The following is a 26,607-nucleotide window of genomic DNA, read 5'->3' as shown; positions in this document are numbered from 1 at the left end:
GATGATATCAGTGATGTTATCAATGATGCCATTTAACATGCCAGGAGTGATGTAATACGTTAAGTCAAATGTAGTGAATGGCGGGGGCACAAGTTATAGTTAGTCCAGAAAACTATAACTAGTAAGTTTCAGTGTGTTTTTTAAAACAATAGTTTTTATATTATTACAAGGCCTAACTATACCATCACTTTAACCTTTGTTTTTAGTGAATATCTATCTATCTATCAATCTATCTATCTATCTATCTATCTATCTGGATATACGTATTCACTTAAAAAAAGGGTTAAAGTGACATAGTGATATTATTGTGCTATAATTAGGTGAAAATGGCAGCTGCACTTACCGTTTCAAGTTAACAAAATCAGTCAAATTCACCAGTTACAGTTATCTCAAGTAAATAATTCTCATGCCGTAAAGTAACTATAACTCCTACCATCAATCATGTCATTTCACATGTTGCCGGCATGTTATCAATGATGTCATAGAAAAAGTCATGAGTGATGTAATATGGGAGGTAATTAGCAGTTTCTAGCAAGGGTGCAAGTTATAGGTATGTTAAGGCACGAGTAATAAATACTTAAGTAACCTGTAACTGGTGAATTTCAGTGTTTTAAAAAAAAATTAAATGCTATGTTTTAAATGACAATTTCATCTAATTATAAATGCCCTTTAATCTTTGGTTTTCTTTTTTTCAGTGAATTTTGAAGACTGTTTTTTAACATCAAGTAACATACTATAACAATTCCTAAGTAGCACGTCACTTTAAAGATTATTGTTTTCAGTGTTTTTTTTTAATGTAGAGTAAGGTGTCTATTGCTGTGCGCCATATGGGGTTGGGAGCTGAAATCCCCGAAGTCAGTGCCCAGTGGGGTTGGGCAGAGGGCCTGGCCTGCGGCCTGATCTTACATCCAAACCTCCATGGGTGCCCTATTTCCATGCAGTGCATGGCTTTCAGCAGTGCATGGCATGACGTTGTGTGCAGGGCCCGAGACCAACCCCCTGCTGGCACGTTACTCCTCACAGGCCAGGCCCAGTGGCCACCCCCTGCTGTACACAATCGAAGTCCATATGCAGCCTGGGGTTGGCTGCCTGCTGGGTAACAGGCTAGAGGGCCTGGCCACAACCTTGCAGACTGACGTTGGCTGCCCCTGGCCAACCCCCCCCCCCGCTGTGCACGGATTGGTAATAAAATATTACTTTACGCTAAAAAAAAACTAGAAATTCACACAAAAAAAAACAAAAGTTAGAGTAACGTTCAAAGTTTGGTGGAATGTTTAGTAACAGTATAACATTTTAAACAAAAAACAAAACACAGAAATCCTCCAGTTATAGTTATGGTAATCTCAAGTAGCTATAGCTCATGACCTAAGATAGCTATAACTCGTGCCAAATTTGGCAGCAAGCTAGATCTTGTTCTACATATTATGATTTTTGTGATTGGTTTAAATCTGGTCATTAGTTTTTGAAAAATAAAGGTTTAAAAATATCAGCGTTCTGACTGGCCCACTGAGTTTTGTTCTCTTGGGCTCCCGCAGGCATCAGACATCTGTGGGAGCGGGTGCTCTATTTATGGCTTTCAACAACATGAGAAAATGTTGCTGGTAGCCACTGCAGGACTCGGGATATATATATATATATATATATATATATATATATATATATATATATATATATATATATATAGATATATATATAGATATATATATATGTATTCACGCTCCATGACTCCTTCAGGTTTCCAGGAAAGAATCGAGCACTCACGGGTAAGTAGTATGGGAGCTTCGTTTATTTCAGAGGAGTAAACAACAGACGCGTTTCGGAGCTAGTCCTTCCTCAGTGTTGTTACTAAGTTCATTGTAAGCTACATCTTATATACATCGTTCAAAATTAAACATAGAGGAGGTCAGAGGAAACAGCGGTCCGGGATATTTGGGCGCCATCTTTAAAGGGTCAAAAATTAATGGTTCAGATACAAACATAAATGGGTATATGATCATGGATTGGCTGTGAAATTTAAACAATTAATGTTTTTCGAAATACATAAAACATTTCATCAGTACACATGCAAAAAATAAAATTATCACATTGGATATGTTTTCACAGTACAATCTCTTAGTTATAAAGCCGTGGATCGGCAGTCCGCCTATATCAGGCGATTTGTGACCCCGTAGCAGGTGCCAGACAAAAATGTCCATTTGACCATAATTATGCAGTTGTCTATATTTCGCCGTGTATCGGCATTACTGGCTAATAAGTCGAATGGTAAAGGACAGTCAATTTAGAGAAAGGAGGAATGGTGCAAGAAAAGAAAAAAGGTTAGGGAAAGGGAAAAATAGGAACAGAAGAAAGACAATGTGACACATATTTTTCGAGAGTCAATGCTAGACAGCATATTCAGGTAATACACATTGGGTCACAATCAAAATTACACTTGATGATTAGTAGGTCAAATATTTCTGAGTGGCAATGACTCCTGGAGTATCTATTATCTAGGTCCCTAGATGTACAATCAGTTCTTCTCCTGAGTTTAACCCATATGGGGTCTTAGTTTGGAGATCAATTATATACCTTGACTCCAGTCGCCTTAATCTTGCTACTCTGTCCCCTCCTCTGGCATGTGCCAAGACACAATCAATCGCAAAAAACTGCAACAGATCCCTGTTGCTGTTATGTTTTATTGCGAAGTGTCTAGCTACGGGATAGGTGAGATCTTTTTTCGCTATCGCCCGCATGTGTTCCAGAATTCTGAATTTAACACTGTTCACTGTACTTCCCACATACATGAGCCCGCATGGGCATTTTAAACAATATACCACATATGGTGTTTGGCAAGTCAGAAATTTCGAAATGACTCTTTCTTTAGGCAAGCCCTTAACATTGTAGTGAAATGCTCTTTTGCTAAAGGCGCAGGCTTTACACTTCCCACAGGGAAAAAAGCCCTTCATTTCTTTTAAAGTGCCCTGTTTGCGGGAAATGGGGTCTAGATGGCTGTGTACCAGGTTATCTTTCAACGATCGAGCTTTTCTGTATGTGATTTGGGGAGTCATTGAAACATCAGACCCAATAATAGGGTCATTTTTTAGTACATGCCAGTGTTTTCTGAGGATAGACCTCAACCTCAATGTGTCACTGGAGTAAGTTGTAATAAGCCGAAATTGGCCTTCCGTAACTTTCTCAGATTGTTTGGTTTGCAAAATTTGTTCCCTAGGTATTTTTCTGACTCGTTCAAGAGTGTTCTCTAAAAGATTCGTATTGTAACCTCTCATCTCGAATCGTTTGAGACTGCTCTCTGCTGCTCTTTCAAAATCACACTTTCTTGAGCAATTTCGTTTTAATCTAAGGAGCTCGCCATATGGAATGCTATTTTTCAGTTTTTCAGGATGAGCGCTAGAGGCATGAAGGATACTGTTCCCTGCTGTGGGTTTGCGATAAAGGTCAGTTGTTAATTTCCCTGATTTCACTTCTACCTTCAAATCTAGATAGTTTACTGCCACTAAACTAATCTCCCCTGAGAAGTGTAGATTCACGGTATTTTCATTAAGGTGTTGGATGAAATCATTTGCTTTGCCCGTGGAACCTCTCCAGATTATAAAAAGGTCATCGATGTATCGATGCCAAGATACAATCTCCTTTGTCCATTCTGAATTTTCAACGCTCCAGACCACCTGCTCCTCCCACCAGCCTACGAACAGATTCGCATAGCTGGGAGCGAAGCAGGTGCCCATCGCGGTTCCGGAGATCTGTCTAAAGTATTCTCCTTGAAAGAGAAAAATATTATTGTAAAGACAGAATTCAATAAGTTCCAATAACATTTTGTTATGGGTTGCAAATTTCAAAGCTCTCTTCCTGAGAAAATGTTCAATGGCCTTTAGTCCTTGGTTATGATTGATGCATGTATAAAGACTGGTAATGTCTAATACAATCATGCAGAATGATGAGTCCCATTCAATTTTTTCAAGTTGGTGAATGAAATCAGTCGTGTCTTTTATATAAGATGGCAATCTCAGTACAAATTCGAAGAGAAAGTGATCTAAAAATCTGGACAAATTTTCCGTTAGGCTTCCCATGGACGAGACGATTGGTCTTCCTGGTGGTAGTGTTGCATTCTTATGGATTTTGGGTAAATGGTAAAAGGTGGGCGTTACAGGATTTGTTCTTCTCAAGAACAGATATTCTTCCAAGTCCAACATTGTTGTGTCGTGCCATTTCTTAATGATAGAGTGCAATTTCTTAATACTCTCTAGGTAGTTTTCCTTTGTGGTTAATTCATAACAATTAACATCTTGTAATTGTCGTAAGGCTTCATTTACGTACTGGTCACGAGGTATTAAAACGATGTTGCCCCCTTTATCTGAGGGTTTAATAATCATGGTGGTGTCCTCTTGTAGATTTTTTACAGCTTCTTTCTGTTTAAGAGTCAGATTCTGTTCAGTTTTGCAATTTCCTGCTCTCGCTCTTAATTTGATTAGGTCTTTGATTACCCCTTCAGAGAAAACATCAATGGCGTCCATCGGCATTTGGGGTAAAAATTGGGAAGGTTGTTTGAGGCCACTCGTTGGTGCTTCTTGTGTCACATTGCTTGCTTCAATCCTTTGCGTTGAAGTCATATATATCGATGTTTCTTCTAAGGTTCCCTCTTTCCTTAGATTTTCTAACACTTCCAAGGTGGTTAGGTCGTTTACCGTCAGTAGATCAGTGTCTTTATGTTGGGATTTTTGAAATCTGGCTTCCTGTTTTGTCGGTTTTAACTTAAAGAATTTGTGTAATTTCAACTTACGCACTAGTTTAAAGATGTCAATCCTGGTTTGCGTATATTCCAGACGGGTTCGTGGACAGAAAGAGAGTCCTAGTTTCAGAACTGTTTCTTCTGTCGGAGTCAAGATTCTAGAAGTTAGGTTGATTATGGTTAGTTGATCAGTTTCTTCTACCATCGGCCTCCCCTTTTGGCTCGTGTTGTACGTGGGGTTTGATTCCTGGTTTTTCCTCTTCCAGCCGCCCCTTCTGGTTTGTTTTCTTTTTCGGGGGGCTTGCTTTTGCCTCCTCTTAGCCACGTCTGGCGTATGATGTTGAACTCCAATTGAAAAGGAGTAGTATGTTCACCAGAGGAGCCGGCTGTTTCATCCTCAGAGAACTCATTTTCGGTAACATCCGATTCTGAGGTTACCACTTGAACTGTTGTTTCCGGAGGCATGGTTTTCCTTTTTTGAACTTCTTTTCTGGATTGATCAAATTTCTTTGCGAAAGTTAACACTCTCCCTGAGGCGTAGTCTCTTTCGTCTCGCTGAAACTTCTCTTGTGTACGTTGTTTGATCTTCGTTTCGTAAGCAGAGAGTCTTCTTTTGGCCTCTCTGCTTCAAACAACCTTCCCAATTTTTACCCCAAATGCCGATGGACGCCATTGATGTTTTCTCTGAAGGGGTAATCAAAGACCTAATCAAATTAAGAGCGAGAGCAGGAAATTGCAAAACTGAACAGAATCTGACTCTTAAACAGAAAGAAGCTGTAAAAAATCTACAAGAGGACACCACCATGATTATTAAACCCTCAGATAAAGGGGGCAACATCGTTTTAATACCTCGTGACCAGTACGTAAATTAAGCCTTACGACAATTACAAGATGTTAATTGTTATGAATTAACCACAAAGGAAAACTACCTAGAGAGTATTAAGAAATTGCACTCTATCATTAAGAAATGGCACGACACAACAATGTTGGACTTGGAAGAATATCTGTTCTTGAGAAGAACAAATCCTGTAACGCCCACCTTTTACCATTTACCCAAAATCCATAAGAATGCAACACTACCACCAGGAAGACCAATCGTCTCGTCCATGGGAAGCCTAACGGAAAATTTGTCCAGATTTTTAGATCACTTTCTCTTCGAATTTGTACTGAGATTGCCATCTTATATAAAAGACACGACTGATTTCATTCACCAACTTGAAAAAATTGAATGGGACTCATCATTCTGCATGATTGTATTAGACATTACCAGTCTTTATACATGCATCAATCATAACCAAGGACTAAAGGCCATTGAACATTTTCTCAGGAAGAGAGCTTTGAAATTTGCAACCCATAACAAAATGTTATTGGAACTTATTGAATTCTGTCTTTACAATAATATTTTTCTCTTTCAAGGAGAATACTTTAGACAGATCTCCGGAACCGCGATGGGCACCTGCTTCGCTCCCAGCTATGCAAATCTGTTCATAGGCTGGTGGGAGGAGCAGGTGGTCTGGAGCGTTGAAAATTCAGAATGGACAAAGGAGATTGTATCTTGGCATCGATACATCCATGACCTTTTTATAATCTGGAGAGGTTCCACGGGCAAAGCAAATGATTTCATCCAACACCTTAATGAAAATACCGTGAATCTACACTTCTCAGGGGAGATTAGTTTAGTGGCAGTAAACTATCTAGATTTGAAGGTAGAAGTGAAATCAGGGAAATTAACAACTGACCTTTATCGCAAACCCACAGCAGGGAACAGTATCCTTCATGCCTCTAGCGCTCATCCTGAAAAACTGAAAAATAGCATTCCATATGGCGAGCTCCTTAGATTAAAACGAAATTGCTCAAGAAAGTGTGATTTTGAAAGAGCAGCAGAGAGCAGTCTCAAACGATTCGAGATGAGAGGTTACAATACGAATCTTTTAGAGAACACTCTTGAACGAGTCAGAAAAATACCTAGGGAACAAATTTTGCAAACCAAACAATCTGAGAAAGTTACGGAAGGCCAATTTCGGCTTATTACAACTTACTCCAGTGACACATTGAGGTTGAGGTCTATCCTCAGAAAACACTGGCATGTACTAAAAACTGACCCTATTATTGGGTCTGATGTTTCAATGACTCCCCAAATCACATACAGAAAAGCTCGATCGTTGAAAGATAACCTGGTACACAGCCATCTAGACCCCATTTCCCGCAAACAGGGCACTTTAAAAGAAATGAAGGGCTTTTTTTCCCTGTGGGAAGTGTAAAGCCTGCGCCTTTAGCAAAAGAGCATTTCACTACAATGTTAAGGGCTTGCCTAAAGAAAGAGTCATTTCGAAATTTCTGACTTGCCAAACACCATATGTGGTATATTGTTTAAAATGCCCATGCGGGCTCATGTATGTGGGAAGTACAGTGAACAGTGTTAAATTCAGAATTCTGGAACACATGCGGGCGATAGCGAAAAAAGATCTCACCTATCCCGTAGCTAGACACTTCGCAATAAAACATAACAGCAACAGGGATCTGTTGCAGTTTTTTGCGATTGATTGTGTCTTGGCACATGCCAGAGGAGGGGACAGAGTAGCAAGATTAAGGCGACTGGAGTCAAGGTATATAATTGATCTCCAAACTAAGACCCCATATGGGTTAAACTCAGGAGAAGAACTGATTGTACATCTAGGGACCTAGATAATAGATACTCCAGGAGTCATTGCCACTCAGAAATATTTGACCTACTAATCATCAAGTGTAATTTTGATTGTGACCCAATGTGTATTACCTGAATATGCTGTCTAGCATTGACTCTCGAAAAATATGTGTCACATTGTCTTTCTTCTGTTCCTATTTTTCCCTTTCCCTAACCTTTTTTCTTTTCTTGCACCATTCCTCCTTTCTCTAAATTGACTGTCCTTTACCATTCGACTTATTAGCCAGTAATGCCGATACACGGCGAAATATAGACAACTGCATAATTATGGTCAAATGGACATTTTTGTCTGGCACCTGCTACGGGGTCACAAATCGCCTGATATAGGCGGACTGCCGATCCACGGCTTTATAACTAAGAGATTGTACTGTGAAAACATATCCAATGTGATAATTTTATTTTTTTGCATGTGTACTGATGAAATGTTTTATGTATTTCGAAAAACATTAATTGTTTAAATTTCACAGCCAATCCATGATCATATACCCATTTATGTTTGTATCTGAACCATTAATTTTTGACCCTTTAAAGATGGCGCCCAAATATCCCGGACCGCTGTTTCCTCTGACCTCCTCTATGTTTAATTTTGAACGATGTATATAAGATGTAGCTTACAATGAACTTAGTAACAACACTGAGGAAGGACTAGCTCCGAAACGCGTCTGTTGTTTACTCCTCTGAAATAAAAGAAGCTGCCATACTACTTACCCGTGAGTGCTCGATTCTTTCCTGGAAACCTGAAGGAGTCATGGAGCGTGAATAGAGATTGCGGTGCACCTCCGCATTTGAAGCACCCGCCTTCAGCGTGCCGCGCTTCCCAGGTGCAGTTGAGCAGGATATATATATATATATATACATATATATATATATATATTATCTACTGGCGGTCGCCAGTAGATAGTTATAGTTACAACCTAGTTTCCATAGGAAATCTCAAAATTCTATTTTGAATAACTTTGGCGCCGGTTGACGAATCCTCGCGAAATGTTCAAAACTAATGGGGCGCTCCGTTCAGCTCCTACCCTGAAAGTCTCGGGGTGATTCGTCAAGCGGGGGCCGAGAAAAAGGGGGGGTCCCAAAACGCGTTTTCCCCATGCATTTTTCCATAGGTCCTTTAGTCGCAGCTACAGCCCGAACGGCTGAACAGAATTACGTGAAATTTGACAGAGAGGTAGCCATAAGGTCAAGGAAGTGCCTTTTGCAGGTCTGGTGTAAATCTGTTCAGTATTTCCTGAGAAAATAGCATTTAAAAGCATATCAATATCTATACGCGCGCACCGTGCGCGCACTGTGCGCGCACCCTGCCGTGCGCGAGCGCAATTCTGATTGGTTGTTAGATGTCGGTAAACATTCGAATCGGTCGAAACCAGGAAGTGTCGGCCGCCATTTTGTCTCTCGCAGTCTGAGGGGGTGAAAAACAGTCTGAGGGGGTGAAAAAAAAAGGTGGAGAACGTGAAAAGGGTGCAGAGTGGACAGTTCCTGACCCCCTAGCCTTGGTCAGGGGGTCACAGAAGGACCCCCAAGGGCAAAAAAACATTTTTTGTTTTTAAAAATCGCGCAGTTTTTTAAATGCTAAGTTATGTATTTATTAATATTTTTTTTTTCAGGTTTTTCACCGTGCGGGTTTTTTGAGAGAGAGAGAGAGTACATAAAGGGTAACTGACTAAAATGGCCCAATATTGAAATAGAGGGGTTCTGATAACGAACTAAACCCAAAGCCAAAGGCCAAGTGGTTTGTGGTATCACAAGAACCCCAAATGGTAATACCGGACCATATTATATGACACGTTAACTGTAATGTATTTCTTGTACTACGTTTTGGGGGATTTAAGTTGAAAAATATGTTGTTTTCAAAGTGCAGTTAACAATTGGCATTTGACTGAAATTAGAATGTTTATTTTGTTTAACTTTCATGAACACATTTTTGATAGAGCAATGGGCAATAGTGAGGGCTACTGTATTTATGGGATTCTGCTGCTGAATTGTTGAATTGTTTACTGCATAATAATGGATTTACTGAATTTGCCACATAATTTGCAACAATAATGTTCTTTGCAACACTAATGGATTAACTAATACTACCAGAGAATATGCTGCATAATTAGATTTTTTGCTGCATAATTTAGAAATCCTTGTAACATAATTCTAGTATATTTGACAATGGTAGAGATTTGCAGAGTGGTTTAGGGGTTTTCATTATGATGACGAAACCCGTATTCCAGAGGGAATCGTGAAACATTTTCATATTTCACTGTTCCATTTGCCCTATGTCTCCCTTTTTCATACCTTGTTTGCCCTCCACAAGCCCTTCAATTTCTTGCCTATGAGACCTGAATATAGCAATCCCCAATAAACACTCAAAATGCATCAAGTTGTTATTGACTCTTCTCTGTGTCCAATTCCTATAACACAACAACCAAAAGGCACATATGAGAATGCTTACCTCCAGTATCCCGGCATTTGTCCCATTGGCTGAGATGAGTACTGCATGGGATTGATGGGTCTTCAGCTGGAAGCGAATCATCCAGTCTCCTGACCCTGGGGGAGGATGGTACCGGACAAAGCTGTGACCGTTAAATCTCGCCCCGGTATCTGGGGAGAGGAAAGACCAAAAGAAAAAAAATGTAAAGGATAGTATATTTTATTTCTTGTGACAATACCTGAGGAACACAATCCCAACACCATATTGCTCAGGGTGGTGAAACTCTGGCAAGTGAAGGGCACACCACTGCTATTTCATTTGGACCTAAGGTTAGTGAGTCACCTTTCCCAGATTTACCAGGGAGCCAAAATTAAATGGTGGCTAATGGCCCATCATCCAATCATCAAACAGTGCACAGCAAAACACCAAAAGCTGGGTAGAAGCAACATCTGCCATTGACAATGCTTTTAAATGACAGAAGCGAGTTATGACGCACTATAAACAAAAAAGTTCTTATTAGTAGCATTCTGTTATTACCATTTCAATTTTTTATTTTTATTTTCTTGCTTGTAGAAACATCAAACATGTTGTGCACAGTATTAAAACATCATTCAAAAAAGAGGGTAGATAATATATCTCAAGACTTCAGTAATAAACCCGATAGTCTTCAGCCATAATAAGACAATAATACTTACTATACAACAGATATGTGAAAGTAGTCCCACTATCGTTCCCATATCCTACATTGTTGTACACCCATTGACTCGGTATATCTGTTTATCTGGTATGAAGCATCTATTCATGTGCCTTGTCCATGCCTCTATTGAAGGGGCTTGTCAGATTTCCAATGTTTAGAAATATCTCTTTTGGCTAATATTATACCCACGCATATCAAAATTCTCTTTCCCCGGGAACCATCAGTACATTTCAATGTGCCTAAAATGCAAGCCTGGGAGAAGGGTCTATGGGTCATCCAACTACCTTGGATAACATCTGAAATATGGCATGCCAGTATTTCTTACCACCTGAAATTTGTAAACAACGTGAAAGAAATCAACTGTTTCAGAGTGACATCTGGTGCAGTCAGGTGAGAGTGGTTCTGCCCAATGTACACAACCTGTTTGGAATGTAATTGATCCTATGTAAACAATTACATTGGATGAAGTGCAACATAGCCAATATGGATCATTTGGTGCCATTTTCCATTACTTCTCCTCCATTGGGTCTAGGCTACCCCCTGCTTAGACCAGAGGTTTGCAAAAAGATCGCAGGCATTAGAAATTAAGGCATGATAGAGCCCCGAAATTTATTTCCTGTCTAGGATGTATACTATTAATTTTCCCTCCAATGGCTTGTATTCCCTGAGGTCGTTCGCGTCTTCTCTAGAGCATGCACAATTTGTATTTTAAAACTGATACATTTGGAGGGCAAAATTCTTCCTGCAGATTGGCAAAATATTTATGTGGTCCCCTTTCCATAGGTCACCCACCCCTAGAGACACATTTTTGGCCCCATTGCGAAAAGCCAGATAGTCTGGCCGGGTGAAACATGCATGTGCCGCAACAAAATGAGGTCTCTTGTGCCAACATGTTCCACCATCTGTTCCAACGGAGGGCTCCGGACCAGCAGTCAGTAACTACTCTTGTAATGAAGAGAGGGATTTAGGGTACTGGTTTTGCACAAGACACCAACAACGCCCTTCAAATAAGTATGTTTCAAGGAGAGATGCCGGGTAAATCCTGTCCCCTTGAAGCCGATCAATTAAATTCACCAATTGGACAGCCCAGTAGTGTAAGTGAATATCTGGAATTCCCAGTACCGCTTCGTAGACTGACTAGGTACATTCATCAAAGGAAATTCGGGGGTATTTGCCTGTTCAAAAGAAGGTACGTATGCTCATTTGCAGAAAAAAATTCGAAGGATTTCATATGGAAAGTTTTGAAAGGCATTAAAGAGTTTAGGAAGTGCTAAAATTACCAACAGGAAGTTGGGTCGCAGGTGATATGGAAACCAAGGTTTTTCAGGCATTCTGTTTGGATGCACAGTCTGTCTTGCCTACTGACTGCATCCATCCCTTCTCTGACATGGATTATTTGTGTTGATTTCTCCAAGTTGATACCCAAAAATAAGTCCTCGTCATAGAGTTCAAGAATCTTTATTAGCCCAGACAGGCGCACCTATGGCAATGCAGAAAGAGGAGCATGTTGGCTGTGTACAGAGACAGGCAGTCTGCAATATCCTTTCCAAAGAAAGACCTGAACCGGAGCAGCAAGCCTGATCCAGGTTGCAAGTGGCTCAGAAGTCAGGACAAATAAGAGGGGCAACAGGGGTACCCAAGCCTGGTGCCTCTAGAGATTATGAAAGGTGGTGAATCTAATACGGGCATAAACAATTTAGTAAATCATTTTTAAAGTAGCTAGAAAATGGGGGCCAAACTTCATCTGGGTAAGTACCTGCTGCAGGAACAGCCACCTGAGAAGGACTTTTCAAAATCCACCAGTATAAACACACTGGGCCCGGAGATTGTGTGTGATTGACTGGAGCCATCTACACCCACGTGATGCAACGCATATTGATTCAGCTCGGCATAAAGCCATTTTAATCAGTGCACCAATGATGTGATCATTCGGCCAGCCTCCTCCCAAGTGCCTTGGCGAAAATCTTAATTTCAATGTTAATGACTGAAATCAGGAGGTTAGAAGTGCACCGACCCAGAGGCCTATCAGGATTCAACAGAACAGATATTGTAGCCATTCCGAGGTCTCCCGGCTTTGCTGCACATGTTTAGTAGCTGTGGGGCTAGCAGGGAGGCGCATCCCTTATAATATTTATTTGGGAACCAATTGGGTCCCAGTGTTTCCTCAGCCTGCACACCAGAAACACATCCACTATTTCCTGTACTAATTGGCACTATTACATTACGTATTATTATTAGTGAGCTGTCAAAGGGATATTTTGTATTCTATTTTGAATGAGGTTGATGTTTTTGGGGCACTCATGATGAAGGAAGTCCTTGGCAATGAAATGTCTACCACACAATGCCACTGGAAAGGAATATGCAAAGGACCTGTACTTGTCATGTCTAACTAATGTAGCCTGAAAGGTCTTGTCCATGCACCTATGGCAATTGGTTTTTATTCAGTGCCAATTAATTTAGAGCAGTGGTTCTAAAATCGAAAACAAAGCTGACTCTAAAGTGTTATTTTATGAGTTCTAGATCCTTCCTAAAATCAAGAACTGAAAACCCTTGTGCTGGCTTCAGAGGGGAGATATAATTGTGATTTTTGTTCTGACAGCCAAGTGGATCTGAAAAGTCACTAGGGCTGCACACTGCAGATACCTTTTCCTATTCCCAGTCCTGATGATGTAATGTCATTCAATCATAAAGTAGACAAAAATATTACTATTCAAATCTTGACACCAACATGTCAACATGCAAAGGTTTGACAACCTCATTATCAAGGATATGCACCAAAGAATGGGACTGGAGATAAAACAATATTCAGTAAGTGTACAATTGTGAGTCAGACAGAGTGGTAATGCTGGGTGGGATCCTTCCCTACTGACCACGAGAGCTCAGGTGTTCCCGCACATGGGTCTTCCAGGTAAAGGAACACGAGACCCAATTTTATGGTCAGGGGAAATCAGTCAGGAAAAATCACATTTAGATTGTGCTGGGGATGCAGATGCAGTCTCCTGACACCCCCTCCCACAATCGCGTTGGGGAACATGCAATGATCTCTTTTACTGGCCCACAGCTTACCCTGCCCCCAGGAGTCTCCCCACTCCACACCGACCAGCATGTGTCCAGCGCTCTCATTTATCACCTATTATGGGAAAGTGCTAAATAGGAGTGTAATTGTCCCCCAAAATGCGGTTTCTACATGTGGGAAATGACATAGTAATTATGGGTGTGCATGCTTTTCCCATTCCTCAGACCATAACTCGTAATAGCCAGATTTATGCATGGGGATACCGGCCAGCAATATTAACTTGGGCCACCCCGTATCTGTATCCACGCACCCAAATACGCCTACGTCAAAGAAAATGTTTTTTTAGAAAAATTGTTGCACAGTTTAAAGTCCAAGCCCATCGCTCATGAAGGAAAACAAACATTTTCTGATTGAACACTCCCATCCTCCATGACTCTGCAGCGCATAGCGACTAATGCGTTTTTTGCAGCAAACAAACAAAATGCTATTTTGTTTAACCGTGGTATTCCCCCTAATTATCACTCTTCTTTAAATGAAACCAGAAAGAAGGTTTGAAAAGGCATGTTTGGAGCTGCATACTTGGCAGCGTGTGACTACCCGGTGACTCCTCAGGAAGGGAAACATATGAAAGCTTTCTGTAGATAATTGCAAGACATCCTGCGAAGAGGCGCATTGCTGTGCCGCAGTTCTGGATTCACGCCCAAAGCTTAAGGCTGTTCCTCATTTCACATTGTCTTCTGCTTCAGTGACAAGCTGAAGAGCTCATTCTTCAAGGTTAGACAATTCTTCACTGTTAACTGTTGGATTTTCTTATTCTTATTCACTTTAATAAATGAACTATTGTTAATAGTCACATCTTTACATTATACGTTACAAAACAGCCCTTTTCTCTTATGTGCTTAGACAGTCATGTACCTGTAGAAGGACTGTCTCTCACTATTCAACCAGATACATAATGATTTATTTATTTAGTACTCATTCATGCATTTAGTGTATTTAACAATCTGCAGGAGATTGTGGCAGGAGATGAAGTGATTTACCCCCGGGAGAGCCTGGTCTAGAGCCTGCTTCTCCTGCATCCAAAGTCATCATTTGGACGTTACAGACACGTACCTATGCCTCTTACTTTGTGCCTGTGTCAACCTCTCTATCCAAAGTAGTAATTTTCTAATTATGCCATTATCACCTGAATAAACATATTTTGCTTAAAAGATTAGGGTTGTTAAACAATGGATGGATATCATTTCTGCAGCATTTGAGGCCCTCAGTAGTTTCCCAAGCATCTCTCACCTTGTTATTACTAAGCTGTCCTAGTTGTCTATTGCAAACTATTTATCTTGTTTGTATGTGTTCCTCCAATCAACACTCATCAAGCGTCTAACATCCAAAGATAAATGTTACTCCATGATCTCCTGCATTGATGATCCTGTGACCTTCACAGAAATGTTAAGTTTCATTGCTCCCCTAACCAGTACATTTTGTAAGGAGGTTATATCATCTATTCATAATGACCTCAATGGGGAGTTGCATTGTAACGTTGGGGTATCAGACGCATAGATGCTTGTGTCTGAGGGTGAGACATAAGTAGGAAGTGAACAAGACATCTTTCTCTCCTACCTTTGAGAGAATACTTTGGGGCAGATTTACAAGCCCCTTGCAACACTTTTACGCCGCTGTTGCATCACTTTTGTGATGCAGCGGTGGCGTAAACCATGCGCCACGTTGCGACTTATTTACAACGTGACGCATCTAGGCAGATGCGTCACGTTGTAAAGTCCTGCGCCACATGAAATCTGCGTCAGGTTTCATGTGGGCTTTCTGTCAGAGGGTGGGCGTTCCCTCGCAGCAAAGCCCCGTAAAACTGATGTAGTGAAATCTACAAGATTTCACGGAGTGACGCACCACGTTAAGTATGGGTGGCCCCTGTGCATTGCAGGAGTTGCATCGCATTTGCGACGCGACTCCAGCAATGCGCCGCCCGTACGCCACAAGATGCGTCACGCATCTGCCCCTCCTTGTACCATGGTGCGCCGCATTGTATATGCAACACATCCATGGTGGTGCAAGGGGGGATTGCGTGACGCATCTGTTCTGGCGCATCTCTGCTGATTTGCAGAGATGCGCCATAAGTTGTAAATATGTCCCTTAATCTAGATGTTCTTAAACTGGATAAGTCTCTTGATTGTTCGGAGGTCACTAAAATGATGTGCATGACGTCAGTGACTGCCCTTCTTTTCCTCTCTAAATCGCCCTCTGTGGGAGTCTTTTTGAGTTGAAGATCTAGTCACGGTGGAAGGGGGACCTTCTCTGGCCATCTTGCAATGTTGTTTTGTTCCTTTTCAGCATTGGCGTATCCTAACTTGCCTAAGAGAAGAATGACTTCTCAGTCCTTTCTTTGCCATTTATCTTGTGAAATTCACAATCCTTTACAGAGTGTGAGGATGGTAAACATCCCACACACAGCATGTGGGTCGGAAGCTGCCTTCACCCTCTCACAGGAGAGGCACTTCATGAAAAGTGAAGACATTGGGAGAAAACCCCTCTGCAAATAGTATCAAAGGAAGGAGGAACTGCTTTACATATTTTAAAAACATCAAATGAAACATTTTGAATTCTGAGGAAAAACCTCACAACATAGGTGAAATAGGTGCATTCTGAGAAAAAACCTCATAACATGGGTGAAAACCTCATTAAGGGGCCGATTCCGATGTCGGACGGAATCAGGTCCGTCCGACATCGGTCAGGAGCCATAACCGACCGACCCGCTGTCGTCAGTTACGGCCCTGGAAGTACGATGCGACCGAACAGGGTTCGGTTGCACTCGCATACTTCACGATGGGAGCATGCATTCAGAGCGGAATGCATGCTTGCATTGTGACAAGCAGGGGTGCAGATCATCCCTGTGGCCGGCACCCCAAGGTGCCTGCCACCGGGTGCAGGGATCCACAGAGGGGCACCATAGGTGCCCCCAGGCCGCCATTCGGCAGCCTCGCACCCATGGGGGCCCTACTGGTAGCCCCCAAAGACAGTTTCCGACTGCCTTTTTGTGCCGGAAAGACCGGCACGAAAAGGCAGTGAAAAACTGCCATCGTACTCCCTCGATCGTAAAGAGGCGGCAGGGGGAGTACTGAGGGTTTTACGGACGGCGGACGGCTCTCCAAGCCTGTCGGCTGGAAATCCTAGTCAGATTCCTTTCCGACTGGGCCCATCGGAATGGCTCGGTCGGAAAGGAATCTGGCCGACACATTCCGATTCGGGCGGAAAGGCTCTGACCATCGTTCGGAGCCCTTCCAGCCGAAATTGGAATCGGCACCTAAGTGTTAAGAGATTCTCTAAGCATGAGCCGGAAAAACGAACTGAGGATGTCAGGCAACTGACAGTTCAAAGCATGCTGTGATATGGAAGAATTTTCAAAAAACGTGAACCTATGTTTCAGGAGATGCCCAGTATGTGACTGCAAAAAAACAACTGAAATAGGACTAAAGTGAACTGCATCTGCTATAGGGGTTGACTCGATGACTGGATCAGCATAAGAAAGGTCAAACCAGGCACCATGATATCTATCTTTAGTGAATTCTGGAATCCCAGTTGTCAGGTGATTCTTCCTTAGGGGAATCATTGTGTGTAGGACAGCTCTGGTTCTTAATATTTCATGTACATCGTTCCCGCTGTCTTTCTGCAATGCCCTACTCTCACAACTTTCTAAAATAGCACGGCTTCTGTGCAGCTATCGCTGTACATTTCCACCACCTTGCTGCATGGAAAGCCACACCTCACCATCAGATTGAAGGGTATTATACGGAAACCACAAGTCCTTCCTCTGCCTGGTGACTCAACATCCATAACCACAAAGTGTTCCCGGTAAATCCATTGCCATGAAACCACGCCCAACCGCATGCAACTTGAGATTGAAAGTAACTGCACCTTACCACCCAGCATTTTACAGACATTCTGTTCCCTCAAGCAACATATGCAAAGCAATTCATAAACACTCTTTGTTTATCACACCTCTCTGGTTCCCTTTTCTACCACATACATATTCATTAAATACTCATTAAGTCCGCAGAAATCTTACATTGTAGCAAATAAAAAAATATATACATAAAGACAAATATATAAGCTCCACTATGCTGCTTGGGTAAGATGGAATGGAGCAAACAGATTTCGTTCCACGACATAGTGGCATGGTTCGCACCTGAGCAAAAACGGAGAAAAGGCTTATGAAACCATTTGCAGCACATGACTCTATTAGGAATCATTCAATGTGAGTCACATGGATTTAAATTTCGAAATCCTAATTCATAAATAAACATTTATTTAAAATATGGGAAACTGATCTTTCACTGTTTTGGGTATTTTTTCAGTACATAACAGAACAAACTGATGTTGCCACAATTAGGGACAGGTATTTCTAATCTGAAAATTGGATGAAATTAATTTTCATCTATTTCTTACATATTAAACATGAACAATAGTATGACATTGATATGGCCCTTATTTTGCTCTGTTTGAAATATCTATCATATGTTCCTTTTCACTTTCCATATGCAGCAAAAATGGTTAAAATCATTTAACCACATTTTTGCACCGGTGCTAAGTTTCTGTGAGACCTTATAGAAAGCTTGGCATAAAAGTATAATTTCATGGCTTTTGTGATCTAAACTCTGCCTCGAAGGCTAAAATTTACATCAGAAGACTAATGGATTTGATTGGTCGAATTATTTTGGCAGTTTAAAGATAGTAGACAGATTTCTCACCGTTACACGTGCAGATCTGCTCCAGGCTGTGCTGTGGCGTTATGACGCTGAGCCGGGCGTTGCTGTAGGTAGACAGGGTGTACGGGTCCAGCTGCACATTTTCTTTGCAGGAGCTTCTTGCACAGTCTAGTCCTTTACAAGGCAGGTGAGCCACCTTCCGAACGCGCAGGCCCACCGCCTGCTCCAGCGCGTGAGCTGATGCAGAAATCTTCTCAGCCAGGAGGTGAGGCTCCAGGAAAGAACTGCCTGAGCCTCCCGCCACCAGGAGGAGGTCCACAGCATGAGCACCTTCCACCTGCTGCAGACTCACCATGTGGACCTTCTGGCGCGGTACAGTCAGGATATTTGCCAGGAACCGCTGCAGGCTGCGCCAGTGGTCGCCAATAAACTCCTCTGAGGAAACATGGGTAAATCGCAGCTGGAGGGACCTATCTAGGGCCTCTTGGCTGAAGCACCAGACCTGGACCTGGACGGTGGCCAAAGTGGCAAAGGTGCCATCGCTAATGGTCACTGTTAAGTTGTATAGGCCTTGAGGGAGTCCCTCACTGGCGATGATCTTTCCGTCCGCACTGCCCACAGAGAAGAGTCCTTTCTGTGGTTGATCAGGCCCCAAAGTGTACACCAGAGCATCATGGGGGTCACGGTCTGTAGCATGGATTTTCCCCAATACCCCACCACGGAACACTCTCTCACTGGTTGTAATATAGATCTCCAGAGGCAGGGCTGAGGGTGGGTAGCGGCTGGGTTCAGTAACACGAATATTCACAAATGCAAAGGAAGAGAGAGGAGGAACCCCACTATCGAAGACCTAGCAGGATACAAAATAAGTTGACAGTTAAAATCACCATGTCATGAAACTGGAAAAAACACTCCACTACCTTCCTAGGCATAATAGTGAGCTGACATTGCCTTTTTGTGTGTGATGGACGTTTACACTGCTGTTGCCTATTAGATATGTGTGCATGTATATGTCTTTGTTTTTTTTACATACCTTTATCAATTTGTGTGACTGTACAAACAAACTGCACGGCTGTCACCTTTGCTATGTCTGTTCAGAGTATGTGAGGGAAACTCGCACTGCTGCTGCTTGCACCGCTGCACCCTGTACTATGCCTGATCTTTAACTGTCTGAGGAAAACTTGCACTACTGCTACTTGTGCAGAACTGTTCTGTATGAGGAAAGGTGCATTCCTGCTGCCCATGGTGGACATGTTCTCTCCCTCTCTCTCTCGTTCTCTCTATCTGTGTGTGCTTATGGGTATGTGTGTGTGTGTGTATGTGTCTTCTGTGTTTGTGTGTGTGTGATATAGTCTTGCATCCGTGCTTCCTCTGTGCTTCCTCTACTATGCTTTTTTGTGTGTGCTTTTGTGCTTGCATGTTTGTGTGTCGCGTTTCACTGTGTTAATGTTTTAGCTTGCATCTTGATGATTGTATCCTACCCTAGGAGTTGCTCCTGCAGATTGTTGAACACTAGATAAAGCTGTACCTGAATCTGCAGTAGATAGTTCTCCTTGAGTTTCCTCCTTAGGGTTGATGACGTCGTCAGAAGCCCATTGGGGCCAACATGGAACGCATTACCATCGTTTCCTGCCACGATCTTGAAGCGATAAGGAGGCCCATTCTCAGGGGAATCTCTGTCAGTCATGACGAGCTCCAGGACGCTTGTGCCAACTGGCAAAATCTCCTAAGATTGGGAAAGATTAAAAATTAAGCCCCAGTGGGATTAGTTTAGCAGCGCAAGCAAGACTCGTCCTGTGGCAATGTCCTGGCTCGTTCACCAGAAGGCCACGGAGAGGCATTGTAATATTAAGAAACTTCTCAATTTCCTTGCACATAATCATGAGCCTCAGTCCTCCTTAAGCTTCAACCAACAGTGCGGCTTAAGTGGGCTCGGGACTTAGAGGCGGACGGCAGGCCCCAAGAGATTTCTGCAAATTTAAAATATCTCAAAATCCAAATAAATATTCTAGTTACAGCAGTGGTAAGCTTCTGAAATCTCTCAAAGAGCATAGGATATTCCATTCTATGGTTTGCCACTGGATGGTAACTGCAGAACTGGTGTTGTCTGTGACTCAGCTCCATTCTGGAGCTCTTCTACTGCCACAGTATGATTGGCTTCTGAATGCCACGGCTGCATTTGAGTCTAGGTGCTTTCTCCAGTAACACAGTGAATTCCATACCATCATTGTCTGCTTGGTGTCAATGCTGCACACGTTTATCTGATCCCTCCAGATATTAAATAATGTTGTGTCTGATTGGCCGTTTGGAGTCCCTGTGTGATGACTGGCTGAGCCTTTTGAGCAGATGTACTACCCTTATGGGGCAGAGATCTCCCCTATAGGGAGCTTCACAGAGGCACTTAGTGGATATTTCAAAACGACACAAATACACCAGGAGGTGTTTAACATCCATGCCATGGTAAAATGCCCTTACTCCTTTTTAGGAGACCTGCTCTCCCTTCCATGCCATCTTTAAGGGCGCACAAAAGGAATTCTTTCCCTGCCTTCAACATGCCTGGCAGACTGGGTCCATTCCCTCTAGTGAGGTGATGGAGATTGCTGGTCAGTCTCACCTGCAGCATTAGACTATAGTTGAGCTGGAAGAAAATTGGTGGGTTGTCATTGATGTCCAACACTCGGATGCTGACTGCGATGTCACTGAACAGAGATGGCTTCCCTCCATCTGAAGCGCGCACCGTCAGGGAGTAGTTGGGAATCTGAAATAGGAAAAAAAACGGGATATCACCAGACATAACATGCATGTAAATCCAAGTACTGTGCATGTGTGTGTGTTATATATGGTGAAGATATGATATATATGTTTTTGTTTTGAGTATTGAAACCCGAATTCAGAAGTTATCAGTTTTCTAGTATTTATCGATCACTAGAACTGGAAAAGCCCTTATGACCATAGACTGTGGTTTAAGTAAAAGACCATGGCTCACCTCCTCCCTGTCCAGGTGCTTAGCAACATGGATTTCACCAGTATTTGGATGGACAGTGAAGTGACCATAAGGGTCCCCTCCGACTATAGAGTACGTGATTTGGTTGTTCGTAGGTCCATCCTGGTCATCAGCCGACACCTTCAGGAAGAGAAAAAAACATTTCATGTCACCTAAGAACGCGAGGGTGAGGAACCATCAAAGGTTGACGGTCATTCTGGCAAAACAAAGATTTCTTTTTAAAAGATCCAAAGTGATCACATTCCTGGTGAGTGACCGCCAATATTAATTTAAAAAGGATTATCCTACTTTCTGTCTCCAAACAACATACACGGGAGCAGCATAAAAGTATAGGACAGTAGGTATCACACAAAGTTTTGCATTGGGATGAAAAGAGAACAGTGTTTTCTTGCCACTAATGTAAGTCAAGGTGACCAGTTGTCTTGTCCACACTACATTCATCAGGCATCATGAGAGGAGAATTCTTCTGTAGACACCTTCAGAAAAAAATGTTTTCTATATGGTCCCCCTCTGGTTTTTTACCTAGGGCCAACGGTAGTAATTGTGTCGCATCACTCCACACTGCAGACAAAGGAGAACAGCCTTGGCTGAGTCAGTTTGCTGTAAGGTTCTTACCAAGTGGTTCAGTGCTGATCAATCTGCTGGCAGCGAGATCTGCTTGCTACCGGGTCTATCAATGACTATATTCCTTCTTGTTAGTTACCCCCATATGATAATGTCAGATGCTGTTTGTATATCAATGTTAAGCACTGCAAGCATGTTAATCTTAGATCAAGTTTGCATGCCAAAGACGTATGCTGCTCGAGTTACAGTGATACTGCGTGTGCATCAAACTCAGATCTCGATTATGCACCATAGTAAAATTGAACTTGCATGTACAACTTACATGCTGCCCCTGTGCCAATATCAGACACTGCGTGCGCATTGTTAGCTTACCAAGAGAACAACATCTCCAATGGCGGCATCCTCGCTGACCTCCACGCTGTATGACTCCTCAACAAACTGAGGTTTGCAGTCATTGATGTCTGTGACATTAATCACCACTACAATGACATCACTGAGTGACACTGCATTGCCTCGTGTGCCCTCCACGGACAACGAGTGCTGATGGCAAACCTCAAAATCCAAACTATCGTTCAAGTAGAGCACACCTAAAAATGAAGTATAAAGAAAGAGAAGGGATCAGTATGGAACCAAAGAGTAACAAGCACTAAATACAAAGTGATGTTAGAAAAACCTATCAGGCAATATTTGTGCTCACTTTCCCCTCTATGTCAGATTCCATTATAGAGAGGACATGGCGTAATCCAAACAAATATGTAGGTCTAACTTCCCCATGTCAAACTTCAATCACATCAAAGGAGCAATCACCACTTAGTCTCGACAAACCAGCTTCCAACCCACTTTGCTGGCCTCTAACATAGTTATAAAACGGGTAGACCCAAAATCACTGGGACCTGGGTATAAGACAGTATAATAAGAGGTGGTCCCAGCATTAATACATCAAATAGTGACAAAAAACATACAATTGCGTACAAACAAAGTCAAGAAGTAAATGTATTATTGCAACAGTGTTATTTAATCACACTGCACACATGTTTCAATTGGAAAAACGTTAAAAAATGTATTCAAGTGCCAGTTGAAATGGGGAAACAAAAAATAGGGGAAAGCGGAAACCACTCTGTGGATGAGTCAAGTATCATTTATCCAGTCCATAGCAGTCATATTAATCAATACTTCTATTATTCCATATGCATACTTCCATACTTCTAGTATTTCAAAACGGAAACCCTGGTTGCCTCACACGGGTTGTTTTGCGTAAGCCGGTAGAGCCGCGTAGGAGGAGATTTGTAGAACAACGCTGAATCGCTACTCGTTGGAAGTTCTCTTTGTCCTAATGCGCAGAGAACTTCCAACGAGTAGCGACTCAGCACCGTTCTACAAATAACCTCCTACGCGACTCTACCGGCTTACGTGAAACAACCTGTGTGAGGCAACCAGGGTTTCCGTTTTGAAATACTAGAAGTATGGAAGTATGCATATGGAATAATAGCAGTATGGATTAATAAGACTGCTATGGATTGGATAAATGATACTTGACTCAGCCACAGAGTGGTTTCCGCTCTCTCCCGCTTGCACATTTTTTTGGAGCCCTTGAGCCCGCCCGTCCTCACCGAATATCTTGTGAGATTCTTCTTCACTCAGCCACGGTGCCCCACCTCTTCCACGTTCAATTTAGTCCTGAGGAAGACCCCGGTAGTAAGGCTCACAAGGACCTACACTCAATCAGGGGTCGAAACGTCGACACTTCATTGTCGCCAATACTGTATGAATCATTTGAATTGTCAGATTTTTTGGCTTTTAATGATATGCCAAATGAACAGTAAAATTGTGACTCGCACTATATTCTAACCTCATATACCTCACCACTTTCACTCAAGTCACCAACTTTCCCCTATTTCTTGTTTCCCCTTTTCTAGCTGGGTACTTGAAAAAGTTTTAAAATGTTTTTCCATTGAAACATGTGTGCGGTGTGATTAAATAACACTGTTGCAAGAATACATTTACTTCTTGACTTTGTTTGTACGCAATTGAATGTTTTTTGTCACTATTTGATGTATTAATACTGGGACCACCTCTTATTATACGGCCTCTAACATAGGCTGAAATGGAAACTGTGGAGTTTGCAATGTTTCTTGCCAAGACTGCCTAAATACTATACTACATCATCTTGGATGCTGCTTGTGACAAATGTTTAATGCCTGGGAGCATCACAGGACTTTATCACCGCTTTTGCCACTATGCTGGACACGTAAAGCACCAAATTATCAAAGTTGAACTTTTCAGCAATAGAAGTGAATGTTCCAAACAATGAAGATTAATGTTGGTTATCAAGGGCATTGGCCAGGGATCTCGAGGTCACAGAGCATTGGGCTGGGGCTCAGGGCAGGAAATAACTAGCATAGAAAGGTAGGCAAGAGTTGTAAGGAGCAGCCATGTAGGAATTATGGTGAATAGTAGTCGACTGGACAGAAATATAATGAATCAAGGAGGTCGATGACATTGGCAAATCTTGAAATCGTGCAACAATAGGTTCTGGATAGAATCCTAAGCAATCGTAGAGGAAAGTGCAATAACAAGAAATGATTGATCAGTTGTTAGGTGTTGGTGATTGTTGGTTCAATTGGTGGGCATAGGATGATAATGGACATGGGACAGTAAATCATGAAACAATTGGTGATGAACCAAATGGAAATAAAATGGGGCAGGCAAATGAGTAGAAACAGGATGGAAGACTGGAAAAAACTAAAGGGGATGGTTAAAGAGAGGAAATGTGAAATATTTGTGTGAATGAAGGAAATGAATTCGAGGGACATGGGTAGTGGTAGGTTTATATAGGGTATTGTGGTGACATTCCTTACCTTGTCTCCCTTTTGCCCGTAATTTCTTCTCTGTCTATATTTCTCTATGTAGTAATAGGGTCAGAAGATAACTTTGTAGGGGCTCTGGTTGAGGATCAAATAACTATCCAGGTGCCCATAGGAATTCTTCTTGAGACTGGTTAAGTTATGCAAAGTATCATCCATGCAGTTAGTACATATCTAAAGTGACAAAGGAATTAAAATGGAGCTAAGACCTTGGGGGTTGAGAAAGGACATCCTAACTGATTCCATGGAGATAAACCTAGTATCTATCAGGCATTTAAATGCTTGTGCACAACCCATTCTTTCAAACTTTCTTAAACACATAACCACGCTGTATCCAGAATGGGACCTGGTTTATATTCACGAAAATGTTATATGTTACTTAGTTTGAAAAGAAAAGGCATTGAAGAGAGCTAATTGAAAGCTGGATGTTGTCAGGAGATAGGAATCATACATGTTTGCTTCCACAGTTTCAGTCAGAGACATAACAAGACAATTAGATACTCTACCTGTCTTTGTATCCAGTCTGAACTTCATCTGCTCATTCCCACTGATAATCTCATATTTTATTTCTGCACTCTCAGTTCCTTCCCTCATGATGTTCACTAGGTTCAGCACCTCTGACCCAAAGGGTGCATTCTCCAGTACGGCAACACTGTATTCTGCACAGCAAAACACTGGCCGGTAAGTGCCCAGGTCCACGATGGAAATGCTGATGGTGGCAAAAGATGAGAGTGGGTTTGGGACACCCTGGTCCATGGCACACACCGTAACCTCAACAGTCGAGAGCTGCATGTCTTCGAGAGGCTTCTCAAGGTGGACAACCCCAGTGGTTTCCTCAATGGAAAAGTGGCCGTTGGCAGAGGTGCTCAGGGAATAACTAACTTCTGCATTGATGCCTGAAAGACAACAAGGAGAAGGAGATTATTTGGCAGTCAGGCAGCACCAAGGTGCAGAGTTTATTATAGTGAGACAAGATGTACCCTTCCCTGTTTCTCACCACTTGTCCCTTCAAGCACACAGCGATAATTGGCAACCATTAATCCAGTGACACATTTTGCAGTTAATCCCTCTACAACTGTTTTGATGTCAACGGCACAGCATCTTTGCTTTGTTATGTTCTGATCCTATATAGCTCTAGCAGTCTCTCTGCAGCAAAGATCTTGCCAATTCACTAAATAATTCCAGTTGTTATATGAATGCAAAGATCCATTTCAGAGTGCTATTCCCTAAAACTAGTATGAGCAGTACAACCTCTCTAAGAGCAGCATAGATTTGCACAAAAGCAGGGTAGCCTTTCACAAGAATAGCAATTATTTTGCCAAGAACATCATCCACCAAAGATCAAAAATATATCTCACAAAAGCAGATGAACCATTTTCTGGATTAATGTTAAAATCAGTATTATTTCCCGAAGACCAGCATAACCCACAAAAAAATTGTTATCTCCAACAAGGACCGCACTATAGCCCCCAAAATAAATACAAGCATAAGTCAACTCCAATGAAACCTCGGATACAGCTAGGGCCACCACCAAACGACCAGCACAATCTCCCACAACACTAGTGCAACCTCTGTGAATAGCAGTGCAGTGTTTTAGTAGACCAATACAATTCTGAACAGGTCTATTCTAACTGCCTCTAGCCGCTAAGAGAAGCATGATTTCAGACAAGCTCAACACAATCTTCTGCTTGACCACCACAACCTCCCTCAAGATAACTGCCACCTTCTGTATAGTCCCAAACTCAGCTAAATTACCACAAGGACTAGCATAACCTTCATCAGGGCCAGTACAGCCTTCATCAAAACCAGCACAAATTCTCCAAGACCACCAGCACTCTAGATTGGCATACCATCACCCAATAAGACCAACATAATTTTTATGAAGACCAACAAAA

General features: G+C 42.1%; 1 protein-coding gene across 3 annotated transcripts in view; it reads right to left on the bottom strand.

The window, feature by feature from the left end:
• Positions 1–26,607, bottom strand: part of FAT2 (FAT atypical cadherin 2) — a 249,212-nt gene that overhangs the window by 49,467 nt on the left and 173,138 nt on the right. For all 3 annotated transcript variants that reach the window (XM_085617672.1, XM_085617673.1, XM_085617674.1), the window contains exons 14-20: positions 25,219–25,608; positions 22,221–22,435; positions 21,267–21,404; positions 20,895–21,038; positions 19,809–20,006; positions 18,323–19,130; positions 9,874–10,022 (exon numbers count right to left, since the gene is read on the bottom strand). In XM_085617672.1, coding sequence (XP_085473798.1) covers positions 9,874–10,022; positions 18,323–19,130; positions 19,809–20,006; positions 20,895–21,038; positions 21,267–21,404; positions 22,221–22,435; positions 25,219–25,608 — 2,042 coding nt within the window. The remainder of the gene's footprint in view (positions 1–9,873; positions 10,023–18,322; positions 19,131–19,808; positions 20,007–20,894; positions 21,039–21,266; positions 21,405–22,220; positions 22,436–25,218; positions 25,609–26,607) is intronic.

Source organism: Triturus cristatus, chromosome 7 (assembly GCF_964204655.1).
Source record: "Triturus cristatus chromosome 7, aTriCri1.1, whole genome shotgun sequence".
Classification (NCBI taxonomy): Eukaryota; Metazoa; Chordata; class Amphibia; order Caudata; family Salamandridae; genus Triturus; species Triturus cristatus.
Note: the sequence above shows the minus strand (reverse complement) of the source record. Positions and strands in the feature narration are given on the sequence as shown.